The sequence below is a fragment of the Pseudonaja textilis genome, chromosome 1, assembly GCF_049901715.1.
Source record: "Pseudonaja textilis isolate UNSWEBS1 chromosome 1, rPseTex1.2, whole genome shotgun sequence".
In the NCBI taxonomy this organism is placed as follows: domain Eukaryota; kingdom Metazoa; phylum Chordata; class Lepidosauria; order Squamata; family Elapidae; genus Pseudonaja; species Pseudonaja textilis.
The window spans coordinates 226,397,973-226,421,379 of NC_141990.1; the positions used below are offsets into that span (position 1 = coordinate 226,397,973).

The window sequence follows — 23,407 nt, forward strand, 5'->3', positions numbered from 1 at the left end:
TTTAAAAGCAAATTCATATGATCATAAAATTAAGTGCCCAGTTGCAATATTGGTAAATATTATTTCAGCATAACTTGGCTCAAGAAATGGGGAGAACTGTAGCTGCCAGAAAAGTCAACTACACCAAAGTTGCATTTGAAACCAAGCAAGCTTTTCTCTGAGCTTCTGCAGAGATCCAATATTGTGAAGATAGGGTTGCATTGACTTTGATAAGTGCTGATTGTTATGAGAGGTGCACTGGTCTCATGTCAATGGAGATCTTGCAGGAAAATCCATCTCCATGTACGTACACAGATGGTAGCGTTTCTCAGGCTTTGGAACTAGCCAGTTCTGGGCTTCCCTCCTTGTCCGAGTTCTCCTCTTCAACTGGGCTGCAGAGTTCATTGGCTGGTGTGGTCTCTTCTTGGGGTGTTTTGCAAGCATTGTGCCTTGCCATCATGTACACATGATGTACAAATGACAAAAGATACAGTGTGGTCAGAACAGTGAAGTAAGCAAAGTAAACGTAGAACTGGAAGAGAAGAAAATGCACAAGTATTTTGAGAAATACAGGGCTTCATTAACCTCAATGCACTAAAAAAAATGAAAGCATCAATCCACCTAAGAATTGAAAAAACTTTAGAAATGGACCTTTAAATGAATAATAGTACAGGTATTCCTTGACTCATGACAATGGAGTCCAAAATGTCTGTTAAGTGAGACATTTGTTAAGGGAGTTTTGCCCCATTTTACACCTTTTTAGCGAATCATTGCAGTTATTATTGACACGCTGGTTAAGTGAATCTGGTTTCCCCATTGACTTTGCTTGTCAGAAAACTATTCACATGATTTAGGACAACTGTCCTAAATATGAACCAGTTGCCAAGCATTTGAATTTTGATCATGGTGATGCTGCAACAGTCTTAAGCATGAGGAATGGTCGTAAGTCACTTTTTTCAGTGCCTTCATGGCATTGAACAGTCACTCAACAAACTATTCTAAGTCAAGGACTACCTGTAAAAGGGCCTTGAAATTGGATCAGCTCAATAGAGCCATTCAGTATAGCATCTTACTGTCCACAGTGGTCATCCAGAGAGCTCTTGAAAATTCTATTTCCCCGCCTGCGATAAGCCTTGTTATTTTTGAGCCATAACCTACAGTGCCTGAACACAAACACTGGTCCTACCTAACCATCAGCAGTCAGACCTAACCTGACTGCTGAACACTTGGGAGAAGAAAGAGAGACAGGCAGAGGAATCTTGCCACCTCAATGGGAATGACGTGGAGAATTGGAAGTGAACAAAATAAGTACATCGGCTCTTCTTCTTAGCTCAGAATTAGTTTAGCTTTAAGTAGCCCAACCAACCTAAATGGAAAAGAGTCCCACTGTGAAGAATTATCTATCTCCATGCAAGCTTGTTGGTCGGGGCAACCACAACAGGCAAGGCAAAGCCTTCCTGATAGGCAGTTTCCACTGAACAAAGAGCAGCTAACATAACTGTAGGGTAACTTGCTCTTTTCCTTACCTGGGAATGGACTGAGAGAGCCAGACCATTCTTATCAGTTATGATGATAGTGATGATGGTTTTGAGAACTGTGGCAAGGAAAGTATTGACACCAAACACCAGAGCGCAGAGTTCTTTGGACAGCGAAGATGCAATCTGGAAGCTTCAGTCAGAGAAAGAAAACAAATTAGCTTTCCACCACTACAAAATATCCTGAGCAGAAAGAAGAGACACTTCATGGCTGAGCTTTTGGCTGGATTCTGCTGATTGGCTGAAACCTCCTTGCCAATGAGGGTCAGTCACCCACAATTGCTACCATCAGTTTTATTTAAAATCTCAAAATGATATTTATACTATATACGCCAACAAACTCTGCAGGATTACAGCCAACCCATCTGAGGACAGCAAACTAGGGAAGAGTATGCTACAGCAACACTACTGCTATAAATTTGAGGGGGAGAGGCTCTTAGAAAAAAAACCCTGAAAAATAAGATCTTTAGAAGGCAAACTTATTTGTCATCACCATTAGCAAACTATTTTCAGATTAGGTGCATGAACCCATTGGACTAGTAGGATAGTAAGAACACCTGATCCAATATTTTCCAGTTTTAATATCCTTACAAAAGTCCTGCATTATCCTGGAATATTGCACTGTGTTTGGATCCCGCTCCGCACACTCTGCACATGTTATGTGTGCAAGCATGTAACTTTACAGACACGTAAACGATAGCTCTCACACCAGTGCTGAACTGGTTTCCTGGGTTGACGGAAGCTCTTTATATCCATTTTACCAGTATACCTAATGCAAGTTTAGCTGTCAGTTCTCACCACCATCACTCACATGGCTATAGGCACAAGAAACTGGTAGGAGCCCCTGAAGAGGACATAGGCCGCATAGCACAGCCAAATATTGGTAGTTGTGTTCATCAACAACAGTAGGCTTGCCTGGGCTCCGGTCACAACCCCAATCACCAGTTTTGACCAGAAGGCCCATCGGATCTTCACAAAGCCAGCAGAAAAAGCAGTGATGGCACCTAGGAAAACACAAATTATTGTCAAGAGGAGACAAGTCCTTTACAGTTAAACAGGGCTCTAGTTTTTTATGCAGTATTCTACCAAGGGATGAAGTACATATATGCCCCCTCAAGTATCCCATGGGGAGAAAAATATCTTCAAAACAGAATTTGGCAACTTTCTGGTTTACTGGAATGCGAGACTCTTAGCAATCTAATTGTTCTGCACCCCTTCATTATGTCTGACACATATATTGACTACATATAGGCTATTCTAGGAGGCTGCCTCATTTTGAATAGCATATAGGTAGTAGATTTTGTCCAAGGCCAGAGATATGATGAATCAAAGTGAATGCACCCAGACTCACATGGATTTTAGGATGGTGTAAATTAATTTGGGGTGGGGGGGGTGTAGGAATAAAGTTGCAAATTTAAGAAGATATTATAATTGCAGCAGAGTGAAATAATATAAAAAGAAATATCTTCTCAGGGAAATATCTGAGTTCTTCTTATAAGGTGTTCATCACTTCTTCCAATGGTGTTTTCTTCTTGCTGGAAGTGATGCTTCCCTATCTTTTTGACTTAGATGACATGAACTGAGCCTGTGAGTTCTGCCATTCATTTTACAAACTTGGCAAACTTGGCTAATAAGATTTGACCAACCAAAAGCACGCTCACTGGGGGCCTAGCACCTTGGCTATGTTTCCTTACAACTTTCTATGTAAGGTGACTAACACAGGTCATATCATCATTCCCAAATGACTTTTACAACAACAGCTGTAGATTTCTTAGTTCTATAAGAATGGGAATCCAATAATTATAGAGTATCCATGATGACCTTAGTATGAATAACAGAAACTGCCTTTGCATGAAGCTGCTTAGGGCAGTGGAGATGGATAGTCTACTTCAGGTGTGTCAAACTTGATTTCATTGAGGGATGCCTCAGGGTTGTATTTGACCTTGAAGGGGCTGGGGGGGAGGCATGGCTGGGGAGCCGGGCATGGTCAGCTCAACATCACTCATGTCAGGGGCACCTGTGGTGGCTGGGGATCCATTGTCTCCAGTGGAGGAATTTCTCAACACCTCCTTGCCTTGTGATCAAATGCACTTTTACTAGTAGTTTGTTTTGCTAACCCTCTGCCATCAAAAACAGAACTCTGGAGGGGCGAGCGTGATCCCCCTGTGTTCTGTTTTCATCTGCGACAGCCTCCTGCGGCCCTCTGCCAGTGAAAACGGAGCTTGTGGGGGGCATGCACAGCCCTCTTGTGCTCCGTTTTTGCTGACAGAGGCCCTGTGGGCTGGTCCTTCATTGTTTTCAGGCCAGCCCGCAGGCCAAATCTAATCCGAATCCGGCCTCCAGGCCTTGAGTTTGATACCCCTGATCTACTTCATTATTACTGGAGCTCCTGATTAGTCCTTGTTGGGGGCATAGCAGACCAATAAGATAAATACAAAAAACACAACTTCAGAGGAAAAGAAATATTCATATATACCAAGCAGGGTAGAAACAGCTTCCACTCCACCATTGTAGACCTTTCTGTTGTCCGTGGCAGGATATATTTCATTCCATAAAATATGCACATAATAAAGCATCAGATAATAGCCAGCAGAATTGAATATCCACCAAAGGGACCAAAGTCTTAGCTGCGGCATTCTTACAATAGTCCCCAACTCCTTTATCAGCCGGAATAACAGCAGATTTTTCCAGGAAGAAGCCTTATACCACATGGGCTCTCCTGCCTCAGGGTTCATTTTGTCCAGTTCTGAGGGCGAGGTACCATTACACAAGCTCTTGCTCCTGTTGAAGAAGAGGCTGCGTTTCGGACGCTTCAGGAAGAGGGTCAAGACCAACCCAAAGCACATGAAGCCCAATGAGATATAATTCACTGTCATGAAGGTGGTGCCTCCAACTGTGACACAGAGTTGTCCCACCATGGAACTGGTGAAGACACCCATCAGCACTGAAGACCGGGAATAACTGGCCATGCGCTGATAGCACGATGGAGAGACCAGGTTGAAGATGTAGGAGGAGTAAGCTATCCGCGTGGCCATCGTGATGCCATAGAAGAATTCCATGAACTGCATGGCAATGATGCTGGTACCAAAGATCAGCAGCAGCCAGATAGCAATGTGACTTAAGCTCTGCAGCACCAATATGGGCTTATACCGCAGATAGTCTGTGAGTAGAAAGATGGGCACCAATACTGCCATGTAGGAATATGATAGGACAGGGGTAATTTCATTGGTCACCTGCAAGAGAAAATGAAACGAAGTGCAACTGATTTACGCTAGCGAGTAAACCAAAGGGATAAAGAACTCGAGAAGAAGCCACATGTATTTTCACCTCACCTCACCTGTATTCTAATCATCTAGGATTCTAGGTCCTCTTTTTACTAATAATTTGGGTGCTTCTTCTTCACATTCTTTTTTCAGCAACAGGCACCAAGACTTATTTTAGATACTAGCCATCCTATGTTTAGGAAACTGGAAACAAAACTATACATGAAGAACCAGCTGATTCAGGGACACCAGGGTTGGGCCTGGAGTATCCATAAGAGAAAGAAACCTCCAGCAATATACTTGATGGAATTCTGGGTGAATGGAAATACATTGATCACTGATTGGGCAGGACTGAAAGGAAAGAAAAACAGACTCACAACTAATACAAACTAAAACTATCAAACGTTACCTAGCTAGATTATGTCCTGGTTCATCAGACAAACTATTTTTTATCAAAATTCCTAGGGATGAAATGGAGTTGTCCAGAATGGGAAATAAAATAACAGCATGTAGCTTACAAAAGAAGACAAAGCGCCTTCATCAAGAAAGGACCATGGTGGCTGAAAGGGAGAGAGGAAAAAATCTCCATTCACATGTTATAGTTATTTGGAAGAACACCCCCTCCCCCAATTTATGGAAATACAACGTATAGGAAAACTGAAACCTGCTTTACACCAAACCAGCTGGCTGGTAATATTTCTTTGATATTTCAGACTGGAATTTTTCACAATATTTTAGTGTCTTACACACACATACACACACATATACACATACATACACATCCCCTAGTTTTTCCAACAGTCACTCTGAGATCTCCGCTCTGGTTGAAATCCACATGTATTGCTTGCCAAGGAGGTTGATTAAGTTTCTTACAGTTGCTTTAGACTGGAATTTGACGTGTTTTAGCCATGGCAACAGATCAGCATGAGACTCTGAACTTTGGCCAGACTGAGTTACATTTAGTGCTGACCAACCTTCTCCCCTAAATTTCCCACAGACAGGAGAATGGAAACACAGAGAATATGAAATTTCAATGACAAGAATGCCAAAGGTTTTGATTCAGGAGATCTGACCATCCTGTCATTTTTAGAAAAATAGAAGTCCGTAGTATTCCCCAGCCTGATATCTCCCAAAGGAGAGATATCTTGCTTCCTTAAAATTTGGGGAGCTGAAGCTCAACTTTCTGGCCTACCCCAGGGGGAAGGATGGAACGCAAGAATATACTTCAGGAAGGATGAATAATTCCTTTTCTGTAACTCAAAGTATTATCAGCCCTGTTAACATGAGTTCACTACAACTTGGCATCTGTTCACTACAGCTTGGCATCATTTCTCTCTCTTCTATCTTCAAAGGATGTCTGTCAACTTGAGCAATTTATTCTGGTCAAGGAGTTTGGGATATTTTATCAAAAGTAGCTGGGAACACAGTTTACAAATGGAATTCATGCGGAATATACGATGCCATCTCTATATCTATACTTCTAGATCAGGGATGGACAACCTGAGCTCCAGGGATCAGTTGACATATGGATTGATTGATTTGCAGGACTGGAGCCCCTTTGAACCACAGCTGCTGAAGATCAGTGACATGATTTGCTGAGGTAAGGAACATGCAAATACTGTAGCATAAACCCTAGAATTTAGGCTTAAATTTAGTGAGAAGTGCACCCTCCCCAACTGCCTCCCACAAAGTTAGACAAAACACAGATAATACATCAGCTCCATTAATAGAATAGAAGAAGAATAGAATTCTTTATTGGCCAAATGTGATTGGACACACAAGGAATTTGTCTTGGTGCAAATGCTCTCTGTGTACATAAAAGAAAAGATACATTTGTCAAGAGTCAAGAATCATCAGGTACAACACTTAATAATAGTCATAGAGTACAATAAGTAATCAAATCACACTAGGAAACAGTCGATATAAATCGTAAGGATACAAGAAACAAAGTTACAGTCATATGGTCACAAGTGGGAGGGGATGGGTGATGAGTGATGAGAAGATTAATACTAATAGTAATGCAGACTTTGTAAATAGTTGGACAGTGTTTATTTATTTATTTATTGCTTTTTATTATTATTTATTAAGATTATTAAGGCAGTGTTGAGGGAATTGTTTGTTAAGCAGAGTTATGACATTTGGGGAAAAACTGTCCTTGTATTTAGTTGTTCTGGTGTGCAGTGCTCTATAGCGTCGTTTTGAGGGAAGGAGTTGAAACAGTTTATGTTCAGGAAGTGAGGGGTCTGTAAATATTTTCACAGCCCTCTTTTTGACTCGTGCAGTATACAGGTCCTCAGTTGAAGGCAGGTTGGTAGTAATTGTTTTTTCTGCATTCCTAATTAGTTCTTATAACTATAGTTCTAGTATATATAATAGCTAGTATATACAGTATAATAGCTATAGTTCTGCTACTGTGGTACCTAGATTCCTCAGAAATAATGAAGTCCTGCACCCCACAAAATATTACCCTTCATGAGATTCCTGTTTCCAACTTTTAGCATCTTATTCAGCTGTGAATTTTCTCTGATAATTCCATCTGCAAATGCTTTCTCCTATGGTATACCTATTGAGACATTCATCCTGATGCCTTTTTAATATCAGACCAGCCCATTTCTCTTACAGAATAATTTTGTTAACTACAGGTAGCCCTTGACTTATGACCACAATTGAGCCCAACATTTCTGTTGTTAAGTGAGTTTTGCCCCATTTTATGACTTTTCTTGCCACCATTGTTAATTGAATTATTGCTATAAGTTAGCACCCTGGTTGTTAAGTGAATCTGTCTTCCCCATTGACTTTGGGGGTCCCATGACCCTAGGACCCTGCAACCATCATAAGTATGAACCAGTTGCCAAGCATCTGAATATTAGTCATGTGATCATGCGGATACTGCAAAGGTTGTAACTGTGAAAAACGGTCATAAGTCACATTTCTCACTGCTATTTTAACTTTGAACAGTCACTGAATAACTGTTGTAAGTTGTAGTTTATTAATTTAGTTAGTACTTGCAATACTGTGTGTCAGGGAACAGTTATTCTTTGGGTTTTTATATTGGCTGTTTTTAATGTTTTAGTTGGTTGGGTTTTAATGTGATTTTATATGTCTTTGTTTTTAATGGAGAGCTGCCTAGATTAAAGTGAAAATTCTACCCCACAACTCTCCACCCATTAATAGCAATAGCACTTAAAACTTACATACGCCTCACAGTACTTTTACAGCCCTCTCTAAGCGATTTACAGAGTCAGCATATTGGTCCCAACTATCTGGGTCCTCATTTTCCCGATCTCCGAAGGATGGATGGCTGAGTCAACCTTGAGCCTGGTGAGATTCGAACTGCCAAATTGCAGGCAGCCAGCAGTTAGCAGAAGTAGCCCGCAGTACTGCACTCTAACCACTGTGCCACCTCGGCTCTTTTGTGATACACAGCACTACAAAAAAGAAAGGTTTCCATAAATCAGGAGTGATTCCTTCCCCCCCACCCCACCCCAAAACACACATCTAAATCTGCTCTCAGCATGTGAAGAAGCTGCCATGTACTAATTGATAACCTAGGGTGCTGAGCGTTCCCTCATCCAAAAGGCACAGCAGTCAGGCAGAACAAAGTGTTTGGGAACAGATTGCCTGTGTGTGTGTGATTGTTTTTTGCCCAAATGACAAGAGCTGCCAATGTCCCAGAGAGACCTAGCAAGGGATCAGAGAGAAAATAGATCTTGCTCATTACTAAAAGAAGATCAAGTGTTCAAATAGAAACTTAATGAAACCAGAGCAGCAGGTCACAGCCACCTCTGCACAGCTATTGCAAAAGTCCACCTTTGGGGAAGGCAGCTAATTCCTCATTCTAAGCTTTCAGTTCTTTAAAATTACTAAATAGAGAAATGCATACAAGTGTTTTATTTTTTTCTTTTTCTTGTAAATAAACAAACCAGTAGTTTATTAGCTAGTTGAGAGATTGGTCAATGGATTCTTAAGCAAATAGCCTAGAAATAAATATTAATCTGTATTTAGAATGTTTTTTTTTTAAAAAAAAATCCCTGGGACCTCAATCATTTTTACCATAGATATATTTATATTTCTATAAAAATAGTTATATCCACCTTTCTACTTAAAAATAAGTGGAACAGTACAGTATGTTACTGTATCAAAATCAGTATCTCATCATCAAAAATCAGTATCTCATTAGAATAGCAATAGCACGTAGACTTATGTATCGCTTTATAGTGCTTTTACAGCCCTCTCTAAGCAGTTTACAGAGTCAGCATATTGCCCCCAACAATTTGAGTCCTCATTTTACTGAACTCAGAAGGATGGAAGGCTGAGCCAACCTTGAGCCTGGTGAGATTTGAACTGCCAAATTGCAGACAGCCGGCAGTCAGCAGAAGTAGCCTGCAGTACTGCACTCTAACCACTACACCACCTCGGCTCTTTTATGATATACAGCACTACAAAAAACAGAGGTTTCATATTTAAGACTTTACAGTGCTTTACAGCCCTCTCTAAGTGATTTACAGTGTCAACACATTGCCCCCAACAATGTGGGTCCTCATTTCACCAACCTTGGTAAATGTTAAATGCAGTCTTTGGTCAGCTTGATTTTACTCAATCCATGGAATCAGCTGGGAATAATCATTCATTTGATAAAGGTGACAATGTGATACTCAAAATTTATCCTACCCTCAGCTCATCAACAGAGTCAACATCACAGTTTGGAATGGGATGAAGGAGCTCCAAGCAAGCTGGAGAAGCTGTTAATTGGCTTCACTAAATTTAGGAGATCACCTGTAATTGTAGATCACCTGTAATTGGCAGAAAGTATTAAATGAGGCAGAGCTGCTACAGAATAATCATGGAGTCCCTTCTACAAAAAAGAGAAACAAGCAAGAAAATGGTAAAGGAAAAGAACAAAATAACCCCAAAAGAGAAGGAAAATGGTTTATTTTTGGTATTTTTAAGGGTACTAATATGTGCCATATACCTTCACCACAACCAAGATCATATCATGAAGCACAGCCTTCCCAAAGTGTGTCCTCCAGATGCACTGCACAACTCCAAACATAACTCATCTTGGGTAAGAATGATGAGAACTGTAGCCCAATTAATCTGGAAGGATCCAGAATGGAAAGGAAAGAACAGTCATAGAAGTTGACTCAAGCAATCGGATTAGGCATTTACTTTGCTAGCTTGCATTGTCAAACTATTTGCTAAATCAGAAGTTAAAATGTAAGTCTCCACATCAGATTTATGAGGGCAACAGACAGCAGGTCAGGCTGAGATTCCTTTCAGTTTTATTTTAACTGGGGGAAAAGGCAGGTCATCCCACTGCTTTATTATTCCAAAGTAAGTTTTAATAACTACCATTACTGCATTAATATGTTGGAGCAGAATGCAAGCTTACCCATACATTTTCTAATTTAACTCAGAAGCAAGCTAGCTCTGTGGAATTCTCTTCCCATCTCAGCCCTTATTCTGGCCTTTAGAAGGTCTATGTAGGTCTGTTTGTTCCTAACCCAATCATCCCTCTATGCTCCATGAGCCCATGATCCAAGAGCCAAATAAAAAGGAGGAAAAATGAGAGAGTATCATTCTTTCCATGCACTGTTGCAACATACTCTTTCCTCCCTCCACTTTAACAGAGCCATTCCTACCATTTTGTCAAAACCTATTGCTGCTCAGAAGGTCTTCTGTAAGACCACTCAACACTCCACACTTCAGTGCATTTTTCAGACCACTGCAACTAATTTGTCCCTTGTGTGGCTAATATGTCAAATGACCTCACCTCTTTCTTTGTGAAATTCTTCTCCGATCCCAACAGGTAAGGCGTGATGAAACTCTCTCCAGGTCTAATCTGGCCCATGAAGCCATAGAAACAGAGGTAGCCAACAAGGAACTTCCAGCGTGGGTCTGGTGGAGGTTCAGGAGGCTGTTTTTCCATTTTTTCAGCCTCTTCAGACATAACTCCCTGGTAGCTTCTTGATCACTTTGAAAAGGAACACATTCTTTTCAGTGAAAGTCACAATGCTGGATTTACTGTTTGTTCAGTTTCTCTTTTCACCGCTGTGTACAAACTCCAACATGCAGAGGTATGCCTTGCTGGAATTTCTGTTAAAAAAAAAAAGGAGAGAAGGTGGTACCCCAGAAAATTTCCTGGTGAGAACATCACAAACTAATCCCCACCTTCATCTTGCCAGGAATGTGTTGGCTTTGCAATATTTCCTGAACAAAATTGTGCTCAGTTTCCACAAATGTCTTGTATGGTCCAGCAAATATTTACTTGATACTAGTCACCAATACAGTGGAATGTTTCAGGTCAGCCAGATCAGAAATTTTTTTAAAAGGTTTTTTTTTTAGGGAAATTGGGGAATCCAAATAAAGAAACATGGAACACTGTAGTGAAGCAAAGTTTATTCAGCTGGATTGATGTCTTTATAAATAATGTTAATATCATTTCTTCATCTGCTACATTTAAGTTTTGTCAGTGAAACACACTTTCACTTCACGTCTGTAGGACAGACTAGGAGGGTTCCTCGCAGTGGAGGAATGAGTCGAATTACACATAAATTCAACAATACAATACAGAATAGCATTCTGTTATACTAAATTCTGACCATAGTATTGTAAAGGTTCCCTTTGCACATATGTGCTAGTCGTTTCCAGCTCTAGAGGGCGGTGCTCATCTCCGTTACAAAGCCGAAGAGCCAGCGCTGTCCAAAGACATCTCCATGGTCATGTGGCCAGCATGACTAAACACCTACGGTGCCCAGAATGCTGTTACCTTCCCACCAAAGTGGTCCCTATTTTTCTACTTGCATTTTTACATGCTTTCGAACTGCTAGGTTGGCAGAAACTGAGACAAGCAACGGGAGCTCCCTCAGTTATGCGGTGCTAGGGATTCGAACCACAAACTGCCGACCTTTCTGATCGACAAGCTCAGCATCTTAGCCACTGAGCCACCGCATCCCAAGTATTATACTAATTACCAATTTAGAAAGTACAAATACTCCTTCAAGTCAACTTTGGCATCTTGCGATTTCATGTTCATATCTACACTTTTCTTACCAATGCAGAAATATTTTTCTGTCGGCTTTTTTGTGTGTTTGTTTCAATTTTCCAGTCTAGCTTACATTGTTGGGATATCCTGGTAGTTTCTCACCTATATTCTGCCTAATCTTGAAACTCAAGGAAAGTCAGCTGTGAACATTGGTAATTAGCAAGAACTTCTCATTTTGTTCATTCATCCAGTTTTATCTCAGTTGAATCTTATTCTAGTTAGGGTGTTGTAATGCCCTGAGTATAAAAGTGTCTTTTAAGGTTAACTGGAACTTTCAATCATATCACATGGCTACAAAGAAGCTCTCACTAGCATCCAGGACAACAAGCCTCCCAAGACAATAGTTGCTTAATGGTCAAGGAGAAATTCCAGTTTCTGTTAAAGACAAGAAAGGATTGGATAAACATTACTAAGTGATATGGACCAATGATTTAACTCAATAAAAGACAGCTTCCTATTTTCTTAAGAGTTGCACTGGCAACTGCAATGTGTTGAATGGTCTATATTTCACTTCAGATAAGGCACCTTCCCAGTACAATTTATAGCATCATCTAAAAGAGTATTTTTTTAAAAATATTTTGCTCTTAGGATCCCTGCCCATTTAAAAAAAATTATAGAGGATTCTAAAAGAGCTTTTGCTTGTGTGGCTTATATTGGTCACTATTTATCATATTAACAATTGACACAGTCATAGAATATTTATTGAATCATGTAAAAATAATATTAAGCCCGTTCTATATTAACATAAATAAAATACTTTTTATGAAAAGCCTTATTTTTAATAAATTAAAATAGAGGAGAGTGATGTTAATTTAAAAGTTTGTAAATATCTTTAATATCTTACAAATAATTTTGATTTCAAAGACCCCTGAAATGGTCTTGGGGGATCCTCAAGGTTACTTGGATCACATTTTAAGAAATACTGTCCTAGAGTCATCCATTTATCATTGCCCAAAATAACAGCAAGGGCATGCTTTCTATTATTTCAACAAGGGCTGGTTGATAGTTTGATGAGATTACAAGTGACTAGTAGGAAAATAGCTTGAAACCTGGTACAAGAATGGCCTGAATAGTCAAAATCACACACTCAGGGAAGTTTTTAATTATCATCACAGGAACCCCCAAAGCTTGCAATTATTATGTTTCAGTTACTCAGAAATATTCAGTTTTACAGATTTTAGTCTTAAGCTATATGAATAAAAAGAAGAAAAATCCCTGCTGTCACAAGCAGAATGTATTTGCATCTATAATTTAAAAAAAGACTGAAAAATAGAAAACAAGATTTATCTGCAGCTCAGAGTTCTACATACACTTTCACTGAATAGATTGTCAAGAGTAGCTGTCCATCTTATCCATGCCGATTCAGAAATTAAGCCCTGTTCTGCTCAAGAAGGCTTACCAATAATTAATGGATATGGGACTACAATATGTGTTAATTTACCTTCCCTGTTTTTGACAATATAATGACACAATTTGAAATGTAATAACATGTACTGGCTGGCAGAAGTGAGATGACTAATGTACACACTCTCTTATTCTCTGCCTATTTTTGCAATCTGTTTTAGTGTTATGGAATGGGTTTGGGGTTCCTCCAACAAGGAAAAACAAGTCACCAAACTTTGTACAGTGTTTAAACCAGTGGTCTCCAACCAGTGGACCGGGGACCACTGGTGGTCTGCGAGAAAATTTTGGTGGTCTGCAGAGAAATGTCAACCCCAAAACGCCCCCAAAGCAATTATTCCAGGCTGCATGGGAATACAAGGCTGCACCACCCACATGGTCCGTGAGAACACAAGGCTTGCATCGCTTGCATTGTGAACAACACGAGGTAGTAAAGGGAGGGGGAAAAGGGCGGAGAGGGGGAACTTGCCCCACGCACCTCGCTTGGCCACCAAGCTGCTTCTTTCCACTTCTTTCTTCTTCTGCTTTTGGCTGCACACAAGGAAAGCAGCAAAAATCTTTCTTTCTCTCCCCCAAACTCCACCAGAAATGAGTCTTTGGGACCCTGCAAGACATCCTGCTCCAAGAGGCTGCATCAGCAAAGACTCATTTCTGGTGGAATTTGGGGCAGAGAAAGAAAGACTTTTGCTGCTTCTGCTGCTTCTCTCTCTCTCTTTCTCTCCCCTCCCCATAGAGGATTACTCAGAGGTAAGTCCCACTGAGTTCTGTGAGGATCAGAGATGGTATTCAGCAGGTTCTGACCAGTTCTGGAGAACCGGTAGCAGAAATTTCGAGTAGTTCAGAGAACCGGCAAATAACACCTCTGACTGGAGATTTTACAGTATCCTTCCCCTGCCATGCAAACCAAGTCATGCCCACAGAACCAGTAGTAAAATTTTTTGAATCCTACCACTGGTGAGGATGTAGGCAGAGACCAAGAACTGCGGCGTCATGGGTACAGATAACAGAATAACAGAGTTGGAAGGGACCGTGGAGTTCTTCTAGTCCAGTGGTCACTAAACAGTGGGCAGGGGACCACTGGTGGTCCATGAGAAAATTTTGGTGGTCCACAGAGAAATGTCACCCCCAAAGCAATTAATCCAGGCTGCGCCACCCACATGGCCCACGGGAACACAGGCCTTGTGTCGCTTGCATTGTGAACAACATGAGGTAGTAAGGAGAGTGGGGGAAAGGTGGAGGGGGGGAACTTGCCCCACATGCCCCACTTGCCTTGCCTGGCCACCGGGCTGCTTCTTGCCCCTTCTTTCTTCTTCTGCTTTTGGCTGCACACAAGGAGAGCAGCAAAAGTCTTTCTTTCTCTCCCACAAACTCTGCCAGAAATGAGTCTTTGGGACTCTGCAAGGCCTCCTATTCCAAGAGGCTGCACCAGCGTGACAAGTCTCACAAAGACTCATTTCTGGCAGAGTTTTGGGCGGAGAAAGAAAGACTTCTGCTGCTTCTGCTGCTTTCCTTGCATGAAGCCAAAAGTCTCTCTCTCTCTCCCCCTAAGAACGGAGCTGGAGATGGTATCTTGCGATCCCAAATAAAGAATGATTGATCGGTAGGAAAACGGGGAAGGGAATTTTCCTGCAGACTTTTTTGAGGATTTTCCCAGGGTCTCTGGTCTGCAGAATTTAAAATTATGAGTTTGGGGGACCCTGAGGTCCAAAAGGTTGGCAACCGCTGGCTTGAACCATCCTACAACACTAAGTTATATATGAAAGTTGTACAGTAAATGAAAAATGATCCCTTCATTGCAGAATTGATGCTACCAGTTTGCTGCTGTTATGGTCCAACCATCAGACAGAGAACTACTCTACACACATGGTTAAAAAAGGCAGGGCAGATGAATGTCACACAGATTTACTAACAAGCTGTTGTTCAAATATAACTCTTAAAAGATCCATATTCTAATTGGATCCCACCTTCAACCTCCTCTAGATTGAATTACATTAATTCATACAATAGTTACTCTATTTTGCCTTTTGTTTAGCTTTTACCCATTTGCAGAAAAGCTAGTCTCAGTTATTACCATCTCCTTCAGAGACATCTTAACTTATCTCTTAAGGAAAAAAACATGAAGTACAAAACACATGGAGACTTCTAGGAAGCAATTACTAATATACTAGTTTTAGTTCTCTCTACTACCAGTCTTTAAAGCCTCATTTGTTGCCCCTTTCCATTTCCTAAAAGACCGCTTTTGACCTCGCTAGAAGGAGAGCGTTTATGGTTTCACAAAGGTTTCAGTCATTCCAGGAGCCACTCAACCAGTCTTTTCCAGTCTCTCTCCAAAAGTCATGGAAAATGAATAGATAAGTTCATTATATATCTCTGGTAAGATCGTTATAATGTGCTCAAGATCTAAAGAATCAACAAAGCTTTACATATCCCCCAAAATTACCCCACTCTTCAAGTATATTAGCAACCCCCTCCTCCAATCCTAGAAAGTCAAATTTAAAAAGCCAGAAGAACTCCCTTTATAAAAAGAAACTATCGGATACCACCTCCTAAAATTCTGAAATCCAGAGAAGTTAGATTTTCTCACTACTGCTACATATTAACTGCATTTAGCCAAAGAACTGTCTAAAAAGAAAAGTGGCAGACTCGATTTAACAAGTCAATTATTGCTTTGTCAGTTTATTTCCTAAAAGGCCTCAAAACAGAACATGCAAACTTTACAAGTGATCATCTCAGAGCAAAGTTCAAATCTGCTTAATTGCATAAGATAGAAATGAAGTCATTCTCCAAGTCAATACATATATTTCACTTTATTGTCCTTCGCTTGATTGTGCTTCACAGATATTTGATTTTTTTTTTACAAGTTGAATTAACTTTTTTTTGCAACAGAGTTTTTTAAATCATGCGTGCACACTGTTTTTTAGACATAATGCTATTGCACATTTAGCAGACTGAAACATAGCGCAAACATAACTTTTATATGCACCGGAATCACAAACCTGTGTGAGACGAACTATCTGTGAGATATGCCTGTAATCACCTTTGCCTCGAAAACAAACCTTTACTCTGATTCAAGTATGTTGTATTTATGGTCAGCAATATGATGCTAATTAAGTATTTGCTATCCATTTTTTTTTTTTTTGCCTCTTAATTTCCTCCTTGCACTTAAGCCATTTGTATCTTCTGTTCTGTAAGTGGACCATGGATTAGATAGCATGCTTCTGAAGACATTTCTGAGGAAGAAGGCCTTGCAAGGCATCAGGGCAGGCAGAGACAGTGGGAACAAGAAGATGGCAATAGTCTACTGGGGCAGTGGAGCACAAAGGGGCAGAAGTCATGAAGAGCAGGGTGCCTGGGGCTGGGTTGGGGCTGTAACTGCCCAAGGCGACCACGGCCTCATGCTGGGCTGTGGCTTCTCGCAGCCCTAGAGCGGTGTCATGCCAAGTAGCCTCAGAGCGGTGAAACCTCAGGAATGGTTTCTGGCTAACGACTGACAGGATTTGATTCATGATGGTACAGAGAATGCTGGGATTGCCATCACTAAGTGATGTGCTCATGTGACATGGAGCTTTACAGCAGCATCACTTATGGATGGAAATCCTAGTCTCAAATGTAACTCACAATAGTTATTGACTGGTTGATTAGTGATTGTTTGAAATTACAACTCCCCCCCCCCCAAAAAAGTGACAATAGTCCCACCATTCTGATGGCAACACTTGCCATGTCACATGACCATAGTTTTGGTGCTTGGCAACCGGCTCACCTTTATCGCCAGGTGCAGCATTCTGTGTTCACATGATGTGATTTACAATGTTATTTTTTTGCCAGAAAAAAACAAAACACCCGTAAGAACGCATTGTCTCACTTAATGATTGTGCTATTTGCTTGACAACCACTGCATGAGCTTGACAGTCATGGCTTTCACTTTATGACTACCATGAAAAACGTCATAAAATCTGATCAATCATGTGATGTCTTATCTTACAACCGTCATGACTTACCATGGAAATTCCAGGCTCCGTTATGGTTTGTAAAATGAGGACTACCTATACCTGTACTCCATATTAAGTATATCACATGTAGGTTTTTATATAATTTAAACTGTACTACAACTGTATCGCATACTCCAGAAAAACACATAGCTTGCAAAAGGTGTACAGAATAGTAAAATTATATGTAAAAGGTGCTGTTTCAAATGGCAATTGGACTTTATCTTTTCCTTGAAGACCTTTTGTTTCTTCAGTGGCCTCAACAGCTCTCAGAGAAAGTACTAGCAACCAGATGACTGCAAAGGGATATAAATCCTCCCCCCCTCATTCTACTGAACCAAAAAACCTTCTTGGATGAGGAGCGAAACATCTTCCTTAAGGAGAAAATGAAGTCCAGTTGCCTTTTGAAAAAGCATCTTTGAGGCAACCACAACCTGGATGACTAAGAATCTCCGTAGACATTGAGTTATATGTGAAAGAAGATACCAACACATACAAACTTTATGCTGTCTTATTAGTAAAGTTTTGTAATAAACACCCAACTAGATTTTGGCTCGCAGAGCTAACCAAAGTTAGGCTTGCTTAATACATGGAAGAGGAACCACTAGGACAGGGGTCTTCAAATTTGGCAGCTTTAAGACTTGTGGACTTCAACTCCCAGAATTCCTCCCCCAGTCATGTTAGCTTAGGAATTCTTGGAGTTGAAGTCCACAAGTCTTAAACTTGCTAAGTTTGAAGACCCTTGCACTAGGAAATAGCAGGATTTGGGAAGTTTTCAAAACATTTCAGCAGGAATCACTGGTAAACCAACTTCTATACTGTTTCCAAGAATGCTAGAGACAGACATCACTTATATGAAATCTCCAGAGGCTGACTTTGACCTGAAGGAGTGTTTACATTACATACTCACCATTAACTGAGATAAATGAGGCTTGATGCCAAGGTAAACAAGTGCAGGATTTTCATCCTAGTCTGAAATCCTATGCCAACCTCCATGGGTTAAACAAACTCAATGCACTTATAAAAGCAGAGCAAATATGCTCCAAAATATATTGTTAATCTTTTTAGGTCACTTTTCTTTAGAGGACAAAGAACTGGTCTCCTTCAATAGCCATTAAAACAGGCTTTAAATAAAAATAATGAGGTACTTGATAGTGCCCTACTGGAATCAACAGGTCTGAGTTTTTCATGACTAACAAGCTTCATTGATTCTTATGAATGTATTCTGTAGTATGGATAAATTTGAATGTTGTCCAATTATGTTGTTCTAAGTTAAATGAAAAATTCCATATTGCTGTAAAATTAAAATAATGAGTGTTTTATGTATTTGAAATGAAGGCACTTGGTCTTTCTCCAGCCAAATACACATGAAGGCACATGGAGACTCAGAACCAACATGCATATATCAGGAAACACTTTCTCAAAAGGATAAGAACTATATCCTAAATTGATAACTGAACCATTAACTTCCAGCTGAACTTTTAACTCTCGGCTGAACTTTTAACTCTCGGAGTAACTGAGTTACTCACTTCCATTAATGCAGAGCACTCAGAAAATAGGTCCTTAAAAATAGATTTAAACAAAATGTTTATCCTACCTCAATTTGTAATCCACACAAGTTACATTTTGCAAACAATCAAGCAGGGCAATTCAATGGCCCTTCTATGCTGGCAGTCACTATAGCTTAGTTACCCTAGCTTGATGCACTTGATGTATGAAATTTGTTTTTCCAGAGCACACAAATTCACTGTTTTGAATGCCAGTTTGTTACTGATTTCATTCACAGCTCACCAGTGTTGATACAGAGGGAGGTCTTTGAGCCCTGCACGCAAAGGCACGAAGCACGTCTCCAAACCAGTAGGAAAAAATTTGGAAACTCACCACTGGGTATAAGCTATTTTCATGTAATGCAATGGATGTTATGATTGCAATTGAGTTTGATTTGGTTTTTCCCTGAAGTGTTTTTAGGGTTTTATTCAGGGGTAGGATTCTACCAGTTCGCATCTATTCGCTAGAACCGGTTGTTAACATTCTAAGCAGTTTGGAGGACCGGTTGTTAGAAGAAATTACTGGCCTAATCCTGTAAGGAAGGCAGGAAGGAAACATTCTGGTGTTGCTTACAGAAACTGCCTCTCCGTTAACACTTATTACATTCTCGGCAGGACTGGACTTCCTGTCTCTGGAACTTCTCTGGAGTTTTTTCCCCCCTCCTTTGCTGGTACTTTGCTTGTGTGGAGTGACCATTCAAAGTCACAATGGCACTGAAAAAAGTGATTTATGACCTTTTTTCACACTTACAACTGTTGCAGGATCCTCATGAGAGGCCAGGCGAGGAGATGCGTGCCTCAATGTGATTGATATTGAGTTGGCCACGCCCAGCCAATAACATGACCAAGGCACATCCAGTCACATGACCAAGCCATGCCCATCATCTAAGCCACACCCACAGAACTGGTTGTTAAAAATTTGAACCCCACCCCTGGTTTTATTACTGTTTCTCTGGCTACCTGTTTTGATTATTTGGATTTTCTTTTCCATTATAATGTGTTAAACAATTAGAGCTGCTTCCTGTGCCTGGGCCAGCATTTTGCTGAAGTGTATGTGTAAAAAAATAAAAAATAAAAAATAAAAAATAAAGTGTAAGTAAAAAAATAATGATGGCACTCCTTTATGTGTATCACAGATATGATACAGGTAGTCTTCGAGATTTCAACTTACAACTATTCGTTTAATGTCCGTTCAGTTAAAACAGCAGTGAAAAAAGTGACATGACCAGGTCTCACAAGTATAACCATTGCTGCACCCCATAGTCATGTGATCAAACTTCAGGTACTGGGCAACCAGGATGCATTCACAATAGTTGCAGCATCCCAGGGTTCTGGGATTGTCATTTGCAACCTTCCTAGGAAACTTTTGATAAACAAAGTTAATGAGGGAAGCCAGATTTGCTTAACAACCGCATGATTCACTTAGCTGTAGTGATTCGCTTAACAATCATGGCAGAAAGGTCATAAAATGGGGCACGGCTCCTTAATAACATGGCTCCGTTCCTTGCTTAGCAACTGAAATTTTGGATTCAGTTGTGGTTGTAAGTTGAGGAGTACCTGTACACAGAAAATATGACAAGGCATTAAGGTAGCAGTCACAGCTGTCATTTTGACTTTTCTGAGTCCCCACCCTTTCAGATGTCCCTAAAATTGCTTAAATAATAAAATTTGTTTTCCCATAACATACAAGATCTTTGTTTTGTCAATTTAGTTCGCCATATTTCATCTGGAAGTTCATATCTTAAGTGTTGGTAAGTTATTTTTCACTTTCAAATTGTTTTTTTCTCTATAATTACAATCCCATGTAATTCCATTTTTTTAGTTTCCTTTCTTCTATAACCATAGTTCATAAACTCTATCCTGGAAATCAGCTCCCCATTCCCTGTTAACTTTTTTGCCAGATTCAGAATTGTGTCATTCGTCCTACAGGATTTTTAGTTTAAATATCTGAAATAAACAGTTAAATAATCTCTGCCCAGTGAACATGTACAGAAACCCAGCCAGGAACCAGACAGCTAGATAAGGTTTATGGGGCACCTTCTGGAAAGTAATAAACACAAAGGCAACAGTCAACTAGTGATTAGAAGTGGATTAACCCCAATTAATCCTAGTAAGTAGCAATTATGAGTGATTGCTTGCACCCTATGCCTCTTGCAACAAAGATATGAATTTTGCTCAGTCAGAATTCAAATCTAAGGTATTTATGGCAATAAAAGAAAAAAAATCACACACCATTAAAGACGGGTATTAATATTTTAACTTGGCCTTGCCTTCTTAACCACAAACCTTGCCTCAACCTATTTAAGACAGGACTCTCCACCTTTGTCTCAGTCCAACAATTTTCTAGCACAAAGGTAAACACATGTGACTCTAGAAGTTATTGAACTGTAACTCCCATTTTCCTGATTTAGCAGGATCAATGATGAGATACTGAGAGATTTGAAATATATTAACATCTGGAGGTCTTCCTACTGTCCATATGCATGCTAGCATTATCATGTGCCAATAAATCTACACCAGCGGGTCTTATCTGTCTCCTGACTGGGCCATATATGCTACTGTGTATTATTGTCCAAAATCACAAAACACATCAGTATTAGTCTTCCTCATTCTGTAGAAAAGACTGCACAGTGAACACTCATTCTGGTCTTTTTCCAACAGAGCACACAGATCGGTAGACAAAATAGCCTGTTGCAGCAAAAATAGATCACGTGACAACCCAATGACTAAATATGTATTATAACTTTATCAGACATGTTGACATATACTGCAACTACAATCCAATAATCTGAAAACACAATTTTAAACTTAAGAAGGAATAAATCTTATGAAATGTAATCTACTTTGTGAAAACATGTTTCACACTGTTACAAGTATGGACATTTTCAGGTTTTCTAGACTCTAGAAAGGCTAAAGCCTCCTAATTCAACTAGGTTTTTCAACCATGAATGGCTCTTAAATGCATGTATTATTTTGTTATTAAGTGTCCTTAAAATATAACGTTAGCTACATTTGATGAAGTGGGGCCTTAGCTGAATTTGCTGTATTGAATAACTGTTGAAAGATGCCTAATTATTTTTATCATTCCAATTTAGTTGCCTTTAATATACTATTTTTATCCACCTTTAAAAATGTAAGAGACATCAATGGATAATTAAACAAAAATGTTTTTAATTCATAAGCTCCCACCTCCCAAATAAGATAAAACTTTGAATACAATCACTTGCCCTTTTCTAATCTTCGCTTCCCAATAAGATTACCGGTGTGCACTTAGGACCAGATAGATGCTTCTGTTCTCTTTATCTTCTTTATCACAGAAGTAATGAATAATTAGCGGGGAGTGCAAATGTGACAAACCAAATCAAGGGTCTTCAAACTTGGCAAGTTTAAGACTTGTGGACTTCAATTCCCAGAATTCCTAAGCTAACATGACTGGAGGAGAAATTCTGGAGTTGAAGTCCACAAGTCTTAAAGCTGTCAAGTTTGAAGAGCCCTGAACTAAATCCATATGCACATGTTGTGCACTATAGTCCAATGCACGTGTTGTGCACCACTTAGTGAAAGTGCACCTCGTTATTCTGTACCCGGTACACAGCAGGTGATCACCATTCCCACGCAGCCTCCCTCCTTCCCTTCTTAAGAAGATAAATAACCTTCTTAGGAAGATAAATAACATAAGACATTTCGCTGTCCTGCGGCTTCCTGGAGCCCCGTGGATATTCTCCGCCAGCTTCCCCGACGGGCCTGCCTCTGCCTTACCTCGCTCTCTTAATCCATTGGCTCCGTTTCAGCGTCCCTCTGCTTTCTGAACGGGGAACGTTTCCCGCGCTTACTATGCGCGAGAGATTCCCTCGCTGCAGGTTCTTGGTGTACAGACCGATGGTCCAGATTAAACCGCAGTTCTCGCACGTGGAAGACGGGAAGTGTAGTTCTTTACTGTGGGGCAAGCAGGCGATTAAACTACTATTCCCACAATGCAAGCAGGGCGGAAAAGGAGCAATAGAAATATGAGCTTATGTATACGCCAACATATTCCACTCCCTTTACGGTACTTTAAATCAGCTGTGCTTCGATGATCTTATGAAGGATTCTACTTCGAAAAAGAAGCCCGTAGAGAACTTGCGTGGGAGGGGACTACTGTTCATGTGAAGGGTGCAGCGAAATCAGTGTTTATTTTGCCAGCCAATGTTCGTCTAATGCAGGGGTCTTCAAACTTGACAGCTTTAAAGACTTGTGGACTTCAACTCCCAGAATTTCTCCTCCAGTCATGTTAGGTCAGGAATTCTGGGAGTTGAAGTCCACAAGTCTTAAAATTTGTCAAGTTTGAAAACCCTTGGTCTAATGCCTTGATCTTTAACCCAAGAAAACGACGCGTCCTGTTTGGAATAAAGTGATCATAGCGCTCGCGAATATTATTAGTCTGTTCTTGCCCTCCGGTTGCAATCCAAAACCATTTACTTGGTAATAACCACGTGTGATATTATATCTGTACAACACTGGAAGCCGCAAATCACTGGCAGACCCGCTTTGGCTTTGTTTATACAATGTGCTCTAAAAACAAAGAACACTTTGCATTGTTATAGTGGTGGTCCATCTTATTTATTGATTGATTTGATTTGTCAATCGCTTGCAAGATAGTAGGAATAAGGAT

At 40.2% G+C, this 23,407-nt stretch overlaps 1 protein-coding gene across 4 annotated transcripts; it reads right to left on the bottom strand.

The window, feature by feature from the left end:
* On the bottom strand, window positions 1-22,661 carry SLC19A1 (solute carrier family 19 member 1). 4 transcript variants are annotated; one of them, XM_087920785.1, is made up of 7 exons: window positions 22,516-22,661; window positions 10,551-10,873; window positions 9,331-9,570; window positions 3,991-4,747; window positions 2,326-2,518; window positions 1,506-1,647; window positions 1-511 (listed from the first exon to the last, which is right to left on the bottom strand). In XM_087920785.1, the coding sequence occupies exons 4-7, from the start codon at window positions 4,706-4,708 to the stop codon at window positions 308-310; spliced, it is 1,257 nt and encodes a 418-aa protein (XP_087776911.1). In that variant the 5' UTR covers window positions 4,709-4,747; window positions 9,331-9,570; window positions 10,551-10,873; window positions 22,516-22,661; the 3' UTR covers window positions 1-307. The 4 variants fall into 4 exon arrangements, with proteins under 4 accessions (XP_087776911.1, XP_087776910.1, XP_026577139.1 ...); XM_087920784.1 differs by lacking the exon at window positions 9,331-9,570 and having other exon boundaries at window positions 10,551-10,751; XM_026721354.2 differs by lacking the exon at window positions 9,331-9,570.
* Between the last annotated feature and the right edge of the window lie 746 nt (window positions 22,662-23,407).

Coding starts and splice junctions, on each gene's coding strand:
- SLC19A1 (XM_087920784.1), bottom strand. CDS start 10,727: ATGTCTGAAGAGGCTGAAAAAATGGAAAAACAGCCTCCTGAACCTCCA. Junction 4,748..10,550: donor AGAATTTCACAAAGAAAGAG/GTGAGGTCATTT, acceptor TTTCTCTTGCAG/GTGACCAATGAAATTACCCC. Junction 2,519..3,990: donor AGCTGTTTCTACCCTGCTTG/GTATATATGAAT, acceptor GTGTTTTCCTAG/GTGCCATCACTGCTTTTTCT.